The sequence below is a fragment of the Mytilus edulis genome, chromosome 9 (assembly GCF_963676685.1).
Source record: "Mytilus edulis chromosome 9, xbMytEdul2.2, whole genome shotgun sequence".
Taxonomy (NCBI): Eukaryota; Metazoa; Mollusca; class Bivalvia; order Mytilida; family Mytilidae; genus Mytilus; species Mytilus edulis.
This window is the reverse complement of record NC_092352.1, coordinates 2,364,289-2,382,652: the sequence shown is the minus strand read 5'-3', so window position 1 is coordinate 2,382,652 and position 18,364 is coordinate 2,364,289. Positions and strand designations below refer to the sequence as shown.

The window sequence follows — 18,364 nt, the reverse complement described above, 5'->3', positions numbered from 1 at the left end:
AGCATAATGACGGGGTCTTTTAAAGTACAGAGTCACGTTTTAAGAACCAAAGAAACACAAAAACTAACATATACAAAACACACAAGCACAAACGAAAGACAATACAAACACACAAACACAAACGAAAGACAATACAAACTCACAAACACAAACGAAAGACAATACAAACACACTGATGAGATGTGTAAGTACCGAGTGTTACGTCCGAAATCACCTTTAAATTGTAGCCAACAAAAGACACAAATCAATTACAGAATTTAACAAGATTTATTATACAAAAGTTTATAAGAAGTATAACACAAATATTACTGTCAACTTAACTGTCAAAATATGAGTCCAATCTTTTATCTTTATCTGTATCCGGAAATCTTCACGGAAGCCAATCTGAATATTACGTTCACTAATAAGGTCACAATCCAGTATGATGTTGTTTGTAGAATAAAAGTGCCAATCCAAATGCTGTGAATACTAATGTCTATCGATGTCTAAGTCTGAGAGAACTTGAGTGTCTGTATATATATATATAGATGTTACGGAAATGTCTAGAACACTCTAGAAATAGAACGTCATAGAAAGTCACAACGGAAGTTTCTAGTAAAATGTAGAAGTTTAAATAGCGCATCTTTTATTAGGAACGTTCTAAAACCATTATGTAACTCAAATGCATGGAAAGTTCCAATCATTCTGTGATTGTTCCAGTGATTTCTAAACTGCTCAGTTATAAGATTATTTTGTAAACAACTATCAAGCCACACAACACAGAAGAGGGACGAAAGATACCAAAGGGACAGTCAAACTTATAAATCTAAAACAAACTGACGACGCCAAGGCTAAAAATGAAAAAGACAAACAAACAACAGCACACATGACACATCATAGAAAACTAAAGAATAAACAACTCGAACCCCATCAAAAAACTAAGGGTGATCTCAGGTGCTCCGGAAGGGTAAGCAGATCCTGCTCCACATGTGCACCCGTCGTGTTGCTTATGTGATAACAAATCCGGTAAATAGTCTAATTCGGTAGGTCACATTCATGAAAGGAAAGGGGATTGTAATTACGACGTAAGGAACATATCCGATATCATTTGTGAAACGGTTATTCCATAACGGTCAACCAACTCGTGATGGCGTCCGTAAAATTTTCGAAGGGATGATTTCAGCTTCACCATTTTAAACTCTTGGTTTAATAGCTTCCTAGTGAGCAGCAACCCTTATCAAGAAAATCATGATAGAAAATGCAAGCACGGGAATATCGTATCAATTGGGAGATATATACCCCGTATGCAGATGCTGCTGGAATGTTGCTACTTAGAAATGGAAAGTTCACAATTTGAAAGCTGAAATCATAAATTAGGCCAACATAAATAAATATAATAGTTCAATATCATAACATGAGCCACGTCAAACGGACATCAAAGAAAACAATCCAAACAGCCAAAGCTATATTAATAATAGAACAAAGACAAATGAAAGAAAAATATAGCACGTTGTTAAGATAATAAACAACGTCAGTACGTAGAATCTATACATCAAGACCATCATGTATTATTTGTGAAGTTTATACGGGATAAAGATAAAGGCACTTAAATTTCATTTATTTTAAGTCATATATAAATAATAGGTGTTTGGTATACATCTATGAGACAAAAAACAACTTAAATTTGTCTCACAGAATATCTGGCCATAAAACTTTAATTTAGGGCAAGTCTTTTTTCAACACCTGACCTAGAACGAATCATTTATGCTTACACTTTACCCTGTTCCAGTACTGATTGCTTGTGGTACAACAGGATATGTTCATATATTTGGATTATTCACAGGGAAACACTGATATGTACGGTTTTATCTGTAATTCATTTAATCACAAATAATGTAATCTGTGTGTCAATGTTTAGGCTATAAATAATTTAAAAAATTACCCTGTTTACAACTGCAGACAATGATTGCACACCAGTATATATAATTTGAAGTGATATTTGACGTAGGGACGTAAGATACCAGAGGGACAGTAAAACTCGTCCGTTTTGCTTTTTATTCCAGTTATCTAAAAATAATTACTTGAATACGAGAGACAAAAGTGTGGGTTAGAGAATATGATATCAAATAGGTTTGTAAAACTTCTTTAGACAAATTTTATTTTGACATACTTAAAATATGGTCGAAATTCCTAAGTATAAAAAGTTAAAAAAATAAAAATAAATGAGTTTCCATACGATATGAATTGTTCTCATTGATAACGACCATAAGGAGGAATAACATTGCTTACATCAAAGGCATGTCAGCTCTAGTGAATAGTTTTTCATTTGTAATCATACCACATCTCCTTATCTGTAAAGAAGATTTATAAATAAACTTAATAAAACCATTATTTTAAACGAATTATAAACATTCATTTCTCAATATAATTGACGGTGATTAGAAAAGATAAGCAGATCCTGCTCTTTAAGTGACTCTCGTCGTGTTTCTCCTATTAAGATAAGTCTCATACCGTAAATGTTTCATTGAAAAAATTCTCTGAAACTGATATTATCAAGATGCTTGATTTCTTGATTGACAACATATTTGTTACGTTCGGAGGACGTGTTTTTCAACAGACTGTCGGCATTCCAATTGGCACAAAATGTGCCCCTCTACATGTACTTGCCGACTTGTTCCTTTATTATTATGAGGCTGACTTTATGCAGGAACTTCTGTAACTCTACTTTTACTACAAAGATGATGTTCTTTCACTACATAATTCAAAATTTGGTGACTATGTGGAACGCATCTATCCAATCGAGCTAGAGATAAAGGATACTTCAGATACAGTTAAGTAGGCCATACATCTTGACTTACATCTAAAAATTGACAAACTTTACAACAAAAGAGATGATTTCAGCTTTCCAATTGTGAATTTTCCATTTCTAAGTAGCAACATTCCAGCAGCACCTGCATACGGGGTATATATCTCCCAATTGATTGCATTTCCTATCATGATTTTCTTGATAGAGGGTTGCTGCTCACAAGGAAGCTATTAAACCAAGAGTTCCAAACGGTGAAGTTGAAATCATCCCTTCGTAAATTTTACGGACGCCATCATGAGTTGGTTGACCGTTATGGAACGTTTCACAAATGATATCGGATATGTTCCTTACGTCGTAACTACAATCCCCTTCCCTTTCATGAATGTGACCTACCAAATTAGACTATTTACCGAATTTGTTATCATATAAGCAACACGACGGGTGCCACATGTGGAGCAGGATCTGCGTACCCTTCCGGAGCACCTGAGATCACCCCTAGTTTTTTGGTGGGGTTCGTGTTGTTAATTCTTTAATTTTTTATGTTGTGTCATGCGTGCTGTTGTTTGTTTGTCCTTTTCATTTTTAGCCATGGGTTGTCAGTTTGTTTTAGATTGATGAGTTTGACTGTCCCTTTGGTATCTTTCGTCCCTCTTTCACACAAGGAAAGATGATAGTCTTAGATACATGTTCCTTGATTGGTCGTTATCGAACTTGATCTAGCATTAATAAATACATACCTCAATTTAAACTTGTGTTGCTGAATCGTAAGATTCTGTGCAGTATTGTGTGGAGTCTTGTAGAGGTTTATTCTCTTAGTCTTATATTTGTCCTTGGTGTTGTCGTCCATCGGTCTTATATTTATGAATTACGATCGTTGCTTTGACCTATTTCTACTATCAACGGTAGCATATCGAATTTACACACAAACAACAGTTACTATATCTTTTATTTGTAGATCTAATAGTTATCTCTGAAGCTGAAATAATATTTACATGGACCCCTTGGTCATTGTGTAATAAAGATAGTTCAAGTCCGGATCAAAACTGCCACGGAATACAGACAAGACAAAATGTAACAAACGACACGACAACTGGAACGATTACTCGCAGTAACGATCTAGATACAAGACAATGTTTGCTAACAAACGGTAAGTCGCTGTAAAAAGTAAATCACGATACAAAAGGAACAATTATAACACACAAGGTGAGGATAGATCGACATAACAATGAAGAAAACAAAACTTGAATGTCTATTTAACACTGCATTAAAAAAAATAGTATGAACAACACAAATCTCCCCAAAACTTTCTGCGGGTATTTTATGTCTTCTTGTATGATAATTAGATCTAGACAATTTGAAGTTGCCTTGTTGAAATGACAGGTACATATCAAATCGTGTGTCTATTTTATTTCATGAACATGAAAAAATGGTGGACATTTGTTCTGAAGAAATAAACGAAATAATCTTCTAAATAGTGGGTTGAAAATTTTATTGGATATGTGAACTTATAAATACTTTTACTAGTATGTACACTTTTAAAGTGCCTTAACTCTGTTTTGATCATATAGGTATGTCAATGATAAAATACATAATAACAAACACATTGAAAATATGATCTTCTTTAACTTATATCAATATAATCTAACAAAATTAAGTTAATCAGTCCAAAGTTTATACATGAATATTTGTTATGATTTTTTCCTTCTTTCATGAAATGGATTTTAGGGTCTTTTCTGATAAGCGAATTGTTTTATACAAAAAGTCCAAAAAAACATTTTTACTTTCACTATTCTAATACAGAACGACACTAAAACGACTTAAAAAAAATCAAAAGATATACGTTAGAATTGACGACATATAGTGTTTAGCAATAGGTGCTTAATTATAATAATGCACTAAAATACAGTTATACTAAACACGGTATCAATAAGCTACAATTAACAAAGTGTCAATACGAAGCACCTGAACCCTATACTAGTAAAAATGATAAAGAAAAGAAAACCCAAAATGTAACAAAATGTTGGGGGAACATGCTATCTGCTTCAACCAAATGCTTATCAAAAACCGGATGAAGTAACAAGGGGTCGGAAATCTAGAACAAGACGTGATCAAATGGGTACAATTAGAGATGCCTCCCATTGTATGCATTGAAACAAGATTGTTGGGAAATACAAGTTGTGTCCCTTTCAACAGTTTTGGTAATTCCGTACTGAATAAAACGTCTAATGTATATATGTAGGACTAAAGTACGATGGAGACACAAAAGTACGATGGTCTCGCTAAAGTACAATGGTCTACGCTAAACTACGATGCTTTTATACTCTAAAGTGCAATGGTCCGGGAAAATATAGACGCAAAAACGTAGTTTGATTATGATGTTAACAGTCGTTTATACAAACTAAAACTTGAACACATTGGAAGATAAATTACAAATATTTTATAAACACCTTCAAAACCAAATGCCATTGGCTGAATTAATTTAAACCTGATCGTGCTTTGTCGGCTGAGGCAAATGTTTGGTGTTTTTCGTGACCATTTCACTACTAGTATATCGATACAAACGTGTATTCGCATGAATATCATGTTTACTGCTGGAAGCGAACAGATATACGTTTAAATAATTGTTTATGTTGCAGTTTACTTTGCAGTTCACGTTTAAATATTGTCGATTTTATTGGATAGTAACGTCGGTAAAATAAAAGTACTTGTTTTCATGCGTGAACAACATGTTTGTGTGGTCACTTTACAAAGAAGAAAAGTCAGCGAACATCGCCTCTTTCTCTCTCGTTTACATAAACGCTTAAAAAGAGTGTTCCAACAATAATCTAATTTTGTGATAATTAATGATAGACTGTGTAAACGGCAATCTACACCAATTATCTTTTGTAAAAAGACTATTTTTTAACCTCGATGTTTTAATCCCTAAAATCTTACCCTTTTGGTCCATCGCACTTTAGCGAGATATACCATCGCACTTTAGCGTGAGACACCATCGTATTTTAGCATAGACCATCGAACTTAAGCGTGATAATCGCAATTTAGAGTACCATCGCACTTTAGAGTCCTACATATCTATTATACCGATACTTACGTCAGCAATACTAATATTATTATCCTTAATTTAATAGAATGAGGGATGATGCTATTTACAAATAATTAGTGTAATTCATTATTTAGATACAATTAATGGCGGTTACACAGATTGGAGTGAATGGGATGATTGCTCTCAAAAATGTTTAAAACAAACATTCAGAAGACGAAAGTGTCATAATCCCACACCATGCAATGGTGGTATACATTGTACTGTTAATATTGGAGTAGACGAACTCACAAAACAATGCAGTAAGTATCTATCAACACGGACTTTTAGTACCTTCCAAAGAACCTTTTTCGAACAAGCACGAGATTTTCATTTACATACTGTTTCATCAACTTTCTAATGACACTGGTGACGTTTCCAATGTCTAAGTAGCAGCTACAATATAATTTAATTTTAAAATCTATAACTAAATGAAGTAATTATATCAAAAGGGCAGTAGTCATGTTGTGCAAATCCTAAATGAATTAAGATCAAAGGAATATGTAATATGATTTATTTATCAAAGGAACCTGGTTGTCGTTTTCTGATGGGTTCATAAGTGTTTCTCGTTCTAGTATTTAAAATAGATAAGACCGTTGTTTTTTTCTGTTTGAACGGTTTTATACTAGTCATTTTGTGGGCCATTCATAGTTTGGTGTGAGCAAAAGTTCCGTGTTGAAAACAGTACTTTATCCTATAATGGTTGACGATTACAAATTATGACTTGGATTGGGTTGTCTTATTGACACTCAAACCACATCTGAGCATATTTAATTGCTATTTTCATAGTTGTCTAAGAGTGTTAGTTTATCTTAATGTACCAAGTCAAACGCCACTGATAATAAAGAGAAATAATCAGCAGATTTAAATTAAAAACTTTTACACATATTTAAGTGTCCTATAATAAGACTTATTAATAATTGTCAACATTTCTTTAAAATTGAAAATAACATTGGACATACTGATTTATATATATTGGTGTCTACTCTTATTCACTTCATCTTCGAAAATACTGCAGACATCAATGATTTGTATGCTCTCCTCGGACCCATAATGTGACTTGTAGATAACAATATAATTACAGATATTATATAAGATATTGTCATTCAATTAAAAAAAAAATTCTGTTGAAGTTTCTTGAAATAATCTGGTCAAATATGAATAATCAAGGATTTGTATAGTAAGATCTAACTATAAAAATCCTTGGAATAATATAGAAAATAATGTGCATACTTTTCTTTATATTCACAACTTATACTGATTAGATTTTGTTTTTGTTTCGTTGTAATTGAAGCTTTTTCGTTTGAACAATATATTGTAATAATTTTTTATTTGAAAATTTATAATTTATTTTCATTCAGATATTCCATTCATAAAATTGTGAATTTTAAGTCATCTATTCATCCCCATTGATTTATATATGTTTGGCAAAACTTTTAGGAATTGTTGGTTCTCAATGCTCTTCCATTTCGTACTTTATTTGGCCTTTTTAACTTTTTTAGATTCGAGAGTCACTGATGAATCTTTTGTAGACGAAACGCGCGTTTGGCGTGGATATAAAATTTTAATCCTGGCATCTATGATGAGTTTGTTTAATACTAATTAAAGAGTTATATTATGTTGTATTTATTAATCATGAATTCTCAGTATAAGTTTATTTCCGTATAATCTTATTTATTAGAAAACAAACTGTACTTTTAATCGAACTTTCTTTTAGAACAGATTTCTTCAATTTTTTTTCTAATATATCATATTCAGCGATCAAGTTTATTTTGAACTTTAATATGTATAGAGTATAGATTCCGATAATGCCGTTGTATGATATAAGATATCATTTGCTCAAATCAGATCACTCTTAATCAAATTAGTTCTTAAATATAGTTGGTTTATTCAACATATACCCTCACAGCACTTACCAAGTTACCAAGATACCAAAATGACATCCTGGATAATTTAAATAACTGGATCTTCCTTTACTGTAAAAAGTACATAAACTACACGATGGTCCTGACAAACAACATTATATTGCTGTATCTTCCTAGTGCTTCACAGACCACCTTTAAATTTAAAATTAATGCTATAAGCAATCAAAGCCGGATTTCTTCGTTTTTGTGAAACTACATATTGATAATCTTGGAGTAGACACAGTCAGAAAAATATGCAGTAAGTATTTATGGAAAACAGATCTTTCGTTGAATATTTTAAACCTTTATCCACAATGCTATGAAGATAAATCTGATCAAAGGAGAACAAGATTTTTTAAGATTTTCTAATCCAACAAAGGTTTACCCTAAAAATGTATAAACATTATTCTTTATATGACACTTGTTTTAATAACGGTGAATTAAAGAGAGTTATGTTTTAAATCATTGAGGTGCCGAAGCAATGTGATTAGATAGTTTACCACAACCTTTTTGTTTAATAAATAGAAACAGTAAAAGTAATATTCCAAAAGACAAATAAAAGAATGCTAACACGTTAATAAGATGGTAACAACGTCAGTACCCATAATTTATATATCAAGACCATTGTGTATTTATTTTACGTTGATACGGAATATTTACCACTAAGGTCTTGGTACCTTCCGACGACCATTTTTAGAAAAAGAACGATATGTTTCAAATACCCCTGGTACATCAACATTCAGACACTGGTGACATTGTACAAGGTTGAAGTAGCAGCTATAAGCTCTTGAATACTGAAAAAGTTGGGAAATGTATATCCAATATGCAGTTGCAGTTTGTATCTTGCTTCTAAGGTTGTGGAAATTGATACTTTCCAAATAACAGTCGTCTCATTTGTCATAAATGCTGGTACTTACCTCAGATCATTCATGATTTGTCCGCGTAACTTCAACAGAGAGTTGTCTCATTCGCACTCATACCACATCTTCGTATATCCATGTATCTATTTGCTAGTAATAAAGTTGTCTAAGAGTCCAATTCAATATAAAGGTAAATAATCAGCTGATTCAAGTTAAAAACGTATACAAATGTAAAAGTGCCCTGTAATAAGAATAGTTTTTGTCAGTATTCTGTAATTGAAACATTGGACATAATAATTTATATATATTCGAGTCCACTTGTTAACCTCATCTTCGAAAATATTGCAGACATCAATGATGTGTGTGCTCTGCTCGGATCCATAATATGACTTGTAGATAACAATATATTTACAGATATTTTATAAGATATTGTTTTACATAAAAACAAATAGTGTGGTTTTAAACTACTGTTGAAGAGATCATAAGTTTCCTGACAAAATCTGGTCAAATATGAATAGTATAGAAAATAATGTGCATACTTTTCTTCTTTATCAAAAAAAGTATACTGATCAGCCTTTGTTATTTTCGATTGAAATAAAAGTTTTTTCGTTGGAGCATTTATATAGTATTAATGAATGGGTGTTTTTATAATGGCCCTGTTATATGTCCAAGGTATGTAATAATGGTCGAGGAAGTCTGTTATGGCCCGAGGCAATGCCGAGGGCTATTACAGACATCCAAGGCCATTATTACTGACCGAGGACATATAACAGGGCCATTATACAAACACCCATTGCTTAATACATTTATTAACCAACTGACCAAAAGTGTATGTGTTGCTGCTAACTTGATGTACTAATTTAGTCTTTTAATTAAGTTTAGTTTGAACAAAATAATTTGTACTTCACCATTATAAAGCATTAAATATACCAAATATCCAAGATATTGAGTTGAAAGAGATGTGTGTTAAAAAACAGGATGAACAGTGATTCCTTTATATGGTTCTTTAATGTTGGTTGCTGGTTACTAAATTAAATAAAATACAAAAAGGTATTATACTCTTTACAACTTAGTTTTATTAACTTCATTAAAAACCCTAACAGGGCTTAATACAGACAAACTTGGCATTAATACAGGGCCATTACAGAAAAACAGGACCATTACAGAAAAAAACGAGGCCATTACAGAAAAATAGGGCCATTACAGAAAAAACAGGGCCATTACATAAAAAAAAGGGCCATTACAGAAAAAAACAGGGCCATTACAGAAAAAAGCAGGGCCATTACAGAAAAACAGGGCCATTACAGAAAATAAGTAATTTTTAATAAAGTCACGTTTGGCAATAATGCACTTAGTTGGTTAATAAATTGTAATAATATAACATCTAAATATTTTTAATTTATTTTAAGTCTGAAATCACCCCCTCCCCCCCCCCCCCTAAACAAAAAGTGGTGACTTAATGCATTTGTAAATATTCTTTTATTTCTTGGTTTCTAAGTCATCTACTCATCCCTATTGATAGATCAAGGTTAATACTAATCAAAGAGTTATATAATATTGTCTTTGATAATAACAATGTTATCGGATATGTTCCTTACGTCGTAACTACAATCCCCTTCCCTTTAATGAATGTGACCTAACGAATTAGTCTATTTACCGGATTTTTTATCACATAAGCAACACGACGGATGCCACATATGGAGCAGGATCTGCTTACACTTCAGGAGCACCTGAGATCACCTCTAGTTTTTGGTGGGGTTCGTGTTGTTTATTCTTTAGTTTTCTATGTTGTGTCATGTGTACTATTGTTTGTCTGTTTGTCTTTTTCATTTTAAGCCATGGCGTTGTCAGTTTATATTCGATTTATGAGTTTGACTGTCCCTTTGGTATCTTTCGTCCCTTTTTAATAAGGAATTATCAGTATAAGTCAGCACTCACCAAATTACCAAGGAGACATTCTGACTATTTTCAGGTCTTTTCAATGTTTTCTTAAAATTTCAATTTCTGTATAACCACATGTTCTAGAGGTGCTATGAATCAGATATGGATACTGGAAAAAATCAAAGATCTTTTATGGTACATGAACTGATGAAATCTAAGGACTCTTTTATGTTACAATTTTATATTAAAAAAATATGACTTTTCTACAACTTTCACATGTATTTCCAATCCAAAACATTGTATAATAGTAGATAATTTAGGTCTCATTTACAATCCTAAGTCATCACAAAAATACATGAGACAGCGGAACATGTAAATTTTCCAACAAAAACAAGATCCAATTTGAAAACACCGGTTTTTTTTAAATAAAGCAAATTCAACATTCACTGCTAGGAACCAAAATTAGCAATGATCATGCAATAAAAGTAAAATATAAACTGCATTTTATGTTTTTTACCTTCTAGAACCTATAGCGGGACAATGGGGAGAATGGGGAGCTTGGAGTGAGTGTATAACACCTAATTCTGGCAAGTACGGAAATGGTATTTATCTACGCTCACGAAAATGTGACAATCCAGTTAATATATGTGGAGGCCCTTATTGCAACGGACAAAATCAAACTGAGGGAAATTGCAGAGGTAGGAATACTAGTACTAACAGAAATGAACTTACAATGAGGTTCTATGTCAATCAATATTGCGTCTTCATAACTAATTATTTGCCTGTACCCTAGGTTCCTGACACATTAAAAAAACACGTTATGTTTGTATAGTTGCATAACAAATACCCTCTGAAAATTAGTAAATAAGATTTTGATAAGGAGAGAACTGTGGAGAATATATTGCATTGCTTGATTTATTGTTGTGAAAATTTGAGACATATATTCAGATGTGATAAATTCATTCAGAAAAAAACCTAGATTAAAACAATACAAAAGCAACAAGTCACAACAACACAGGTAATATATACCGAATTATAAAAAGAGGGTGTGCATCGCCTGTTTTTTCATGATTCATCCATAATCTACTAATCAATGAACGATCTGTGGCCATGGACATTCCATTCTAATGCAATAAGTTTGTAACGATAAATTTCATTTGACGTTGACAAATATTTTGAGGGGTTAGATTCCACGTTCTACCAGTCCGTAACTAAGAAAGCCACCATTTTGAATTCCGATTTTTTTGGGGTATATATTTTCTCAAAAAATAAACAAGATTGTCACATTTTTAGCCTCAAAATCTTCTATTTGTCTATATTGAAACCATTCTGAAGCGTACGAAAAGTAAAAATACGTTTAGTATTCATGTTTGACATCCAGAGTATATGACGTCACATTGTTTAGATGCTAAAGACGATGCAACAGTTTCGCGGACTTTTTCATTTATGGCATTTTTAAGCCAAAATATTTTTTAAATGAAATTTAATTTAATATGTGGCATTAGAATGGAGTTAACTGTATTGTATTTTAAGCTTGGCCTTCGTAAAACGTAGATTTTACTGTCGCAAATTGAGTTTACCTAGCGACATTCCATTTATATAGGAAAATGTTGATTTCATAATTAATCAGAATTTTTCTAAAAATAATATTGATTTGAAATAATAACAGAGGGTATAAATATTTGGCATTATTGTTCATTCATGTTATAAAAGTCTGAAATATTCCGTACGTTGTTATCGTACTGTAAAAAAACACTACCTGAACTTCCGACGAATTACACATATCCTCAGTGATTGATATAATCTTGCATCCAGTTCATGTTAAGTTATGGGCATAGAAAACTCTAGAGGAAAGAACCGAATACAAGATAATATCTTAACGTTTCAGAAACCAAAATGTGGACTACAATGCACAATGCAATGCAGAAGAGCTCACTAGATATAGTGCACAGTTGTTTTTCAGTTATAAAACTACTCTGGAGCTCATAAATGAAGCATTATAATCAAAATTTTTGTCATCAGAGATATATAATCTTATTTTTACCATTGTAACGAAAAAGCAAACACAAACATGCCAATACACTTGCCCTAATTAACCTTTCCCTTGAAAATCGATAAAGCGAAGGTTTGTTTTGTCAACATGATCCCATGGTAATGCTCATGTTTTTCTAATGTTGTCTCGTGCTCATCAACCCAAAATGCATACATGTAATACCAATATTGAAATATAAATATAAAAACATATCCACATTTTGGTACTTATGGGTGGGAGAGGGGGGAACTTATCAAGAACCTCATCAACCCAAACAGGCAATATGTATTGCCTGACCAAACATAGCCCTTAAACCAACCACCACTTGGATATTGAAAGAATGAGGATGTATCACATGTACTTCCGCCAAAGATATCAACCAATGAGGTTATACACATATCCTCAGTGATTGATATAATCTTGCATCCAGTTCATGTTAAGTTATGGGCATAGAAAACTCTATAGTCTATACAGCATATTTGCAGGCCAATCTCAAAATACACCACTAGCAAGGCTTTCCCTTAAGGAATAGTATTCCCAATACTCAAAACAAATTCAACACTTTTATTAAATATTATTCCTTTTAAAATTACGTTAAAACACTTCTAAACATTTAAAGATGCATGTAAACAGTTCTTTATAAATCGTTCATAATTCAATAAATTCTCATGAATTTGACCACATACGGACTTTTAAAAGTTGAGTTAAGGCAATGAACTCATATCAAAATGAACATTGTCATTATTCTAATAACATCTTCAGCATGTGGAAAGCTTGTAAGCAAAGGGACTTAACCTCCAAGTGTAAACTATGCTGGCTTGTCTCTTTCTTTACTGTTGTTGAATCAAACACACTCTTTACTTCATAATCAGGAACATTGACAATTGTATTTCCACTCGATTCTTCACATGTCTGCTGAAAATATATTAACCAATAACAAAATGTTTATTTGTACTAAAGACAGCATTAGTCACACTTTGAAAAGGAAAAATCCCTTTGCCTACAATCCACGTGGAAAACCACTAGGGAATCAGTGTCCCTCGAACTGTAGACAAAGAAATTTAAATTAAAAAATTTAACCATACATAAAATTTAAGTATACATTTGTACTAGTATACAAAATCATTCAACATTATATTTATCTATTAATTTAGATAAAACAAAACAAAACAAAAATATTGCAACCATTATTTAATCTCCCATGACAAACAGATTTTTGTGACATATTTCAACACATCAATGAAATTAAATACACAATCAATAGAAAACATCATGAAATTACGGAAAAAATATTAGCATTACTTTTAAATAGGTTCATTTGAACATAAAGCTGCTTCCATCACAGATTTTTTTTTTTTAGTACCGTGCCATATTGGCATCTTCTGCCTTTCTCAACACAGACATACATAATTAAGTGTAGTATCAATATTTTTCCCATTCATTATTTTCCTATTTTCAGAAATCAAAACATTACTTCAATTGTAATTTGTTCTCACCATATTCTGATTAGAAAAAATCCTTTCCTTTTAAAAAGGTTGTTCGAATTCATTGACATGAATCATCGTGCAATGTCATATTACTTCTCCTTCATTCGTCACCCTGTCAAAGCTGTAGGTAACACCATCTGAAAACAAAAACATTCTATTCAATTCTATGAACAATCAAACAGACCGCTGAACGCGGACCTCGACGAAGACACCTTATAATTCAATACACATCACTCCGATAAAAAACATGAATATCAAGTGACATGTCACACTAAATTATTCCACTTTCTCAATAATTCTATTCTTTTCTAACAAAGTCTTTAAATAGCATCTCTATCAGTATGTACGATGTAAAAATAAATGAAAAGTCCACAACACAGTCAAAAGTAACAAAAGAAACTATTTACCCTATAAACAATTTATTATTCTCCTTTCAACTACAATTTTCCAAAATGGCCAGAGCCCCCACTTCCACATATATTTTATATAGCGATAGCACTTTGCCCTGCGTTTAACCGGCGCACGGCATAACAAATATCTGACCACCTGGGTTGATAATAACTACCTATTAAGGTCTAAATCCCAAAACATTTTTGCCACCAAGGTCAAACATTACCATCTAGTTCTATCAAGAAGCCGCCAAGGCAAATATAAATGACCACCAAGGTCTTGACGCCCCCAAGGCTAGTATTTTTAATTCATTGCTACCATCAAGGCAAATGTAAAAAATCATAAAAATGACCACCTAGGTCTATTGCCACCAAGGCATATAAAAATGACCACCTAGGTCTATTGCCACCAAGGCATATATAAATGACCACCTAGGTCTTTTGCCACCAAGGCATATATAAATGACCACCAAGGTCTTAAAGCCACCAAGGCAAATGTAAGAAAAGTTAAAAAATATAGTTACTTTGCCGACAACACGTGGAGCACGACCTTCCCACAGCTTGGATATTGAAAGAATGAGGATGTATCACATGTACTTCCGCCAAAGATATCAACCAATGAGGTTAGCATTCGATTGTTATTTATCTGTTTTATTTTATTAACGCCAAATGGCAGATAGCTCATGTGGATTCAGGACGAAAATTAAAGTTAACAAGTAATTTTACAAGTTGAGTCAATCGTGATTGAAGGACAGAAAATATACATCGTCCCTCTTTTCTCTCTCTAATTTACTTTGGAAATCGATACTTGTGTTTACCTTTTTGCTATATTTCTATTCTCCTTTGCCTATTTTTGTTTTTAATACCTTTTAATGTATCTTTGCTATAATTTGCAGAAGTGCCTGAAAGTATTTCATCTCAAATCTTTAGCGACAAATTTCTCAAAATAGAAAATGCTATGTCAATCTATACCTCAGCACAAGTAGATATATACCTTCTGACGAAAAACAAGTTTACAACGGGAACTATTTTTCACAATTATTTTGCATTATACAAAATAACTAATATAACTGATAATACAGAAGTGCAGATTGGAGGAAATGAAATCGGTGTAAAGTTCAAGTTCAACCGAGGACAACATGAAATAGGATATTATCGTTTGTATGCAAGAATAGGATATCCTGCAAACATGACAGACTGGATGGAAGAATCAATGTTTGTAAAAATAGAACAACCCCCACCACATGCATTTATAAAAGGTGGAGCCGGCAGGACTATTGGTGAAGGACTCGCAGAATTTGATGCTCGTTCTGTGTCGTATAGTTTAACTAAAGGCCCCGGTGATCCTTCTGGTCTTATTTTTTCTTGGAAATGTCTTAATTTTGTCACAAATGATATCTATAATCTTCTGCAAGTTAATATTACACCAGTATCAGCTTTTAAGGATACAGGTGACTATAAAAAGAAATGGTACGAAACTAACTTTGTTCGATATATAGAAAACAATGTCGCGTTTATCTATGCCTCTACACTTTACACCGTTATAGATAGCTTGCAAAATTCTAATTCCACATGCATGAATGGAAGTGAATTTTACGTCAAAGCTATACTTAATAAATATCCCCCAACCAGAGAACAGAAAGACGAAACAACAGAAGCATACAAGAATATTACTATGACAACAATGGAGGCAAAATCAAAAACAAAGGAGACAACTACTCCCGGGCCTCTTTATGATCTAATAGCTCTGACACGATTTTTTGAAATTGAATTTATGTATGAAATGCAGTCAAATCCTCTATCCGAATTGGACAACATAACATTTGTCATACGTCCAGATAATAACAGTCTTGTTTTAAATGAAATGGTAGAATTTTTAAACGATTTATATAATGAAGAATCTGAAGCCTTTCTACAGGATACAGACGATTTTTTTCAAAGGTTATCTGACAGTTCGTTGACTCTTGATAGTTTGTATCAACTACGTGAACTTTCTGTGTTGCCTGCAAGTGTCAATGCTACATTTTTTGATAATTTACAGTCATGGCTTCAAAACGCAAATGAATCGAAACAAGTTGCTTACGACCTGCGTGATTTGTTGGATAGCTTTAAATATGTTCAATCATACATCAAAAATGCAACTGAGTTAGTGAAATTAATAGGAATTGAAGGATACTTAAAACTTTTCGTTGATGACTCTGGACAATGTTTAATGAATTATCTAGTAAACATTTTTAACGGATTTGCTAAGATTAACTCATTTAATTGGCATAAAATGGAACAGCAAGAAAAGTATTACTTGAGCTGGCTAAAGGATGATCTGTTCACCTCTAGTGCTTGTAAATTGTTCAACGGACTCGCAGATGGAACCGGAAATCTGACAGTTACCTCTCAAGATGTAGCAGAGGGAATGGGATTTTTAGTGTATTTAAGGGTGGAATTTGAGGAGTCTATTAGTTACTTTATACAACATGCACAATCAGTTCCTGGGAATCCTCCCGTACTGGAAATAGAGTGAGTACAGTTCTAAGTTCCTCTTTAAAACAATTAGTGCATGAAGATATTGAGAGAAAAAAATCTGATGAATGTTCTTTTATCCCAGAAGTTTTAATTTAAAAATCCCCCTAAAGTCGACCTTCAGGTGATCTTTTTGTTAGGTCTCTTTTGGTCATTTGGCTATTAATGCGTATACGTACTCTAAAACATTCTATGCTTTGAAAATTAAGAATTGAACTTGAACTAAAATCTGCGATTAGAATGAACCAAAACAAGTGACCTTTTCTCATCTCGTGGAGTTCGTCGTCCGTTAGCTTTTACAAAAATCTTATACATTGTACAAGGTGGCTTGAGAGTAAGAAAATTTCAGAAAAAAATTAAACATTTTTTTTTCTTTTCAAATTTTATTTATTACTTTCTTAGTGGTTACTTTATCATATGGTACAAAATTAGATCAAATACATCAATACAGTTTGGGCCCGGACGATTTTTAAATGAAAATATCATTGAAAAAGCTCAAATTTTGTTGCAAAAATGTCAATGTTTTCTGCATTAAAATTCAAATATCTCTTTTAAATCATCGGTGACCTATACTTTTTATCATTGTTTTCTATTAAACTGTACTTAAACTAAACTATTGTAATTTTTTAGCGATTTCTGTTATATAGTTCTTTTTTTCGATATTACCTCTTTTTCTCGTATAAGTTCAACAGAAAAAAAAGTACTTTTAAAAAAATGTATGTTTCTTACGAAGGCAGATTGTAAGCGTAAATGAACGGTGACCCCAAGTTTTTGGTTTTAAGTATTTTAAAAGTATAAGATAAAGTTCATTTATAGAAAAATATAGCGAAATCCTATATTAAGTAAAAAAAGATTAAGACCCCCGACCCTCCTTTAAACTACTTAATTAAGGGATCTAGTTTTAGAAATGGGTCCGATGACCCCGCCTCCCTATATGACCGACTTGGCTCAAAATTCAAATAGGGATATATGAAAAATCTGACACGTATGAAAATATTGATCAGGCTTAGATATATTCATCCTGAAATTTAAGACGAGTCAGGCAACCAGTTGTTTGGTTGCTGCCTCTGAAGTGGTCATTCTGTGGAATTTTATGCATCGATTATTATCTTGATTATTATCAAAGATAAAAATTAATTGTTATTCCAAATCAATAAAAAATTCCTTCTAAAAAAACATTTTTGTTTAACGTTTTTTATAGCAATAGCTTTCTGAGTGCATCATATATAGAATATTTAGGAAACATTTTTCGACATTAAGGACCAGGTGTACAACAAAAACTGTATCAATTCGTCCTCGCATGATGTGCATTCTGACAAATTATGTCTCTTCAATGATACTGGAGGCCAAAGTATTTAAAAATGTCGTAACTTATAAAGTCGTTGAACAGCTGATCAATCAAACATGATCAACAAATGTAAACATTACTA

General features: G+C 32.5%; 1 protein-coding gene and 1 long non-coding RNA gene across 2 annotated transcripts in view; one reads left to right on the top strand and one right to left on the bottom strand.

The window, feature by feature from the left end:
* The window catches only part of LOC139487446 (uncharacterized), a 50,203-nt gene that overhangs the window by 9,798 nt on the left and 22,041 nt on the right, over nt 1-18,364 (top strand). Inside the window, exons 2-5 of the mRNA XM_071272230.1 lie at nt 3,741-3,932; nt 5,963-6,127; nt 11,034-11,207; nt 15,314-16,931. Of these exons, the coding sequence (XP_071128331.1) occupies nt 3,741-3,932; nt 5,963-6,127; nt 11,034-11,207; nt 15,314-16,931 (2,149 nt within the window). The remainder of the gene's footprint in view (nt 1-3,740; nt 3,933-5,962; nt 6,128-11,033; nt 11,208-15,313; nt 16,932-18,364) is intronic.
* Nucleotides 13,091-15,034, bottom strand: LOC139487445 (uncharacterized). The gene is made up of 3 exons (XR_011655825.1): nt 14,942-15,034; nt 14,038-14,165; nt 13,091-13,456 (listed from the first exon to the last, which is right to left on the bottom strand). It is a non-coding gene; the product is annotated as an uncharacterized lncRNA (long non-coding RNA).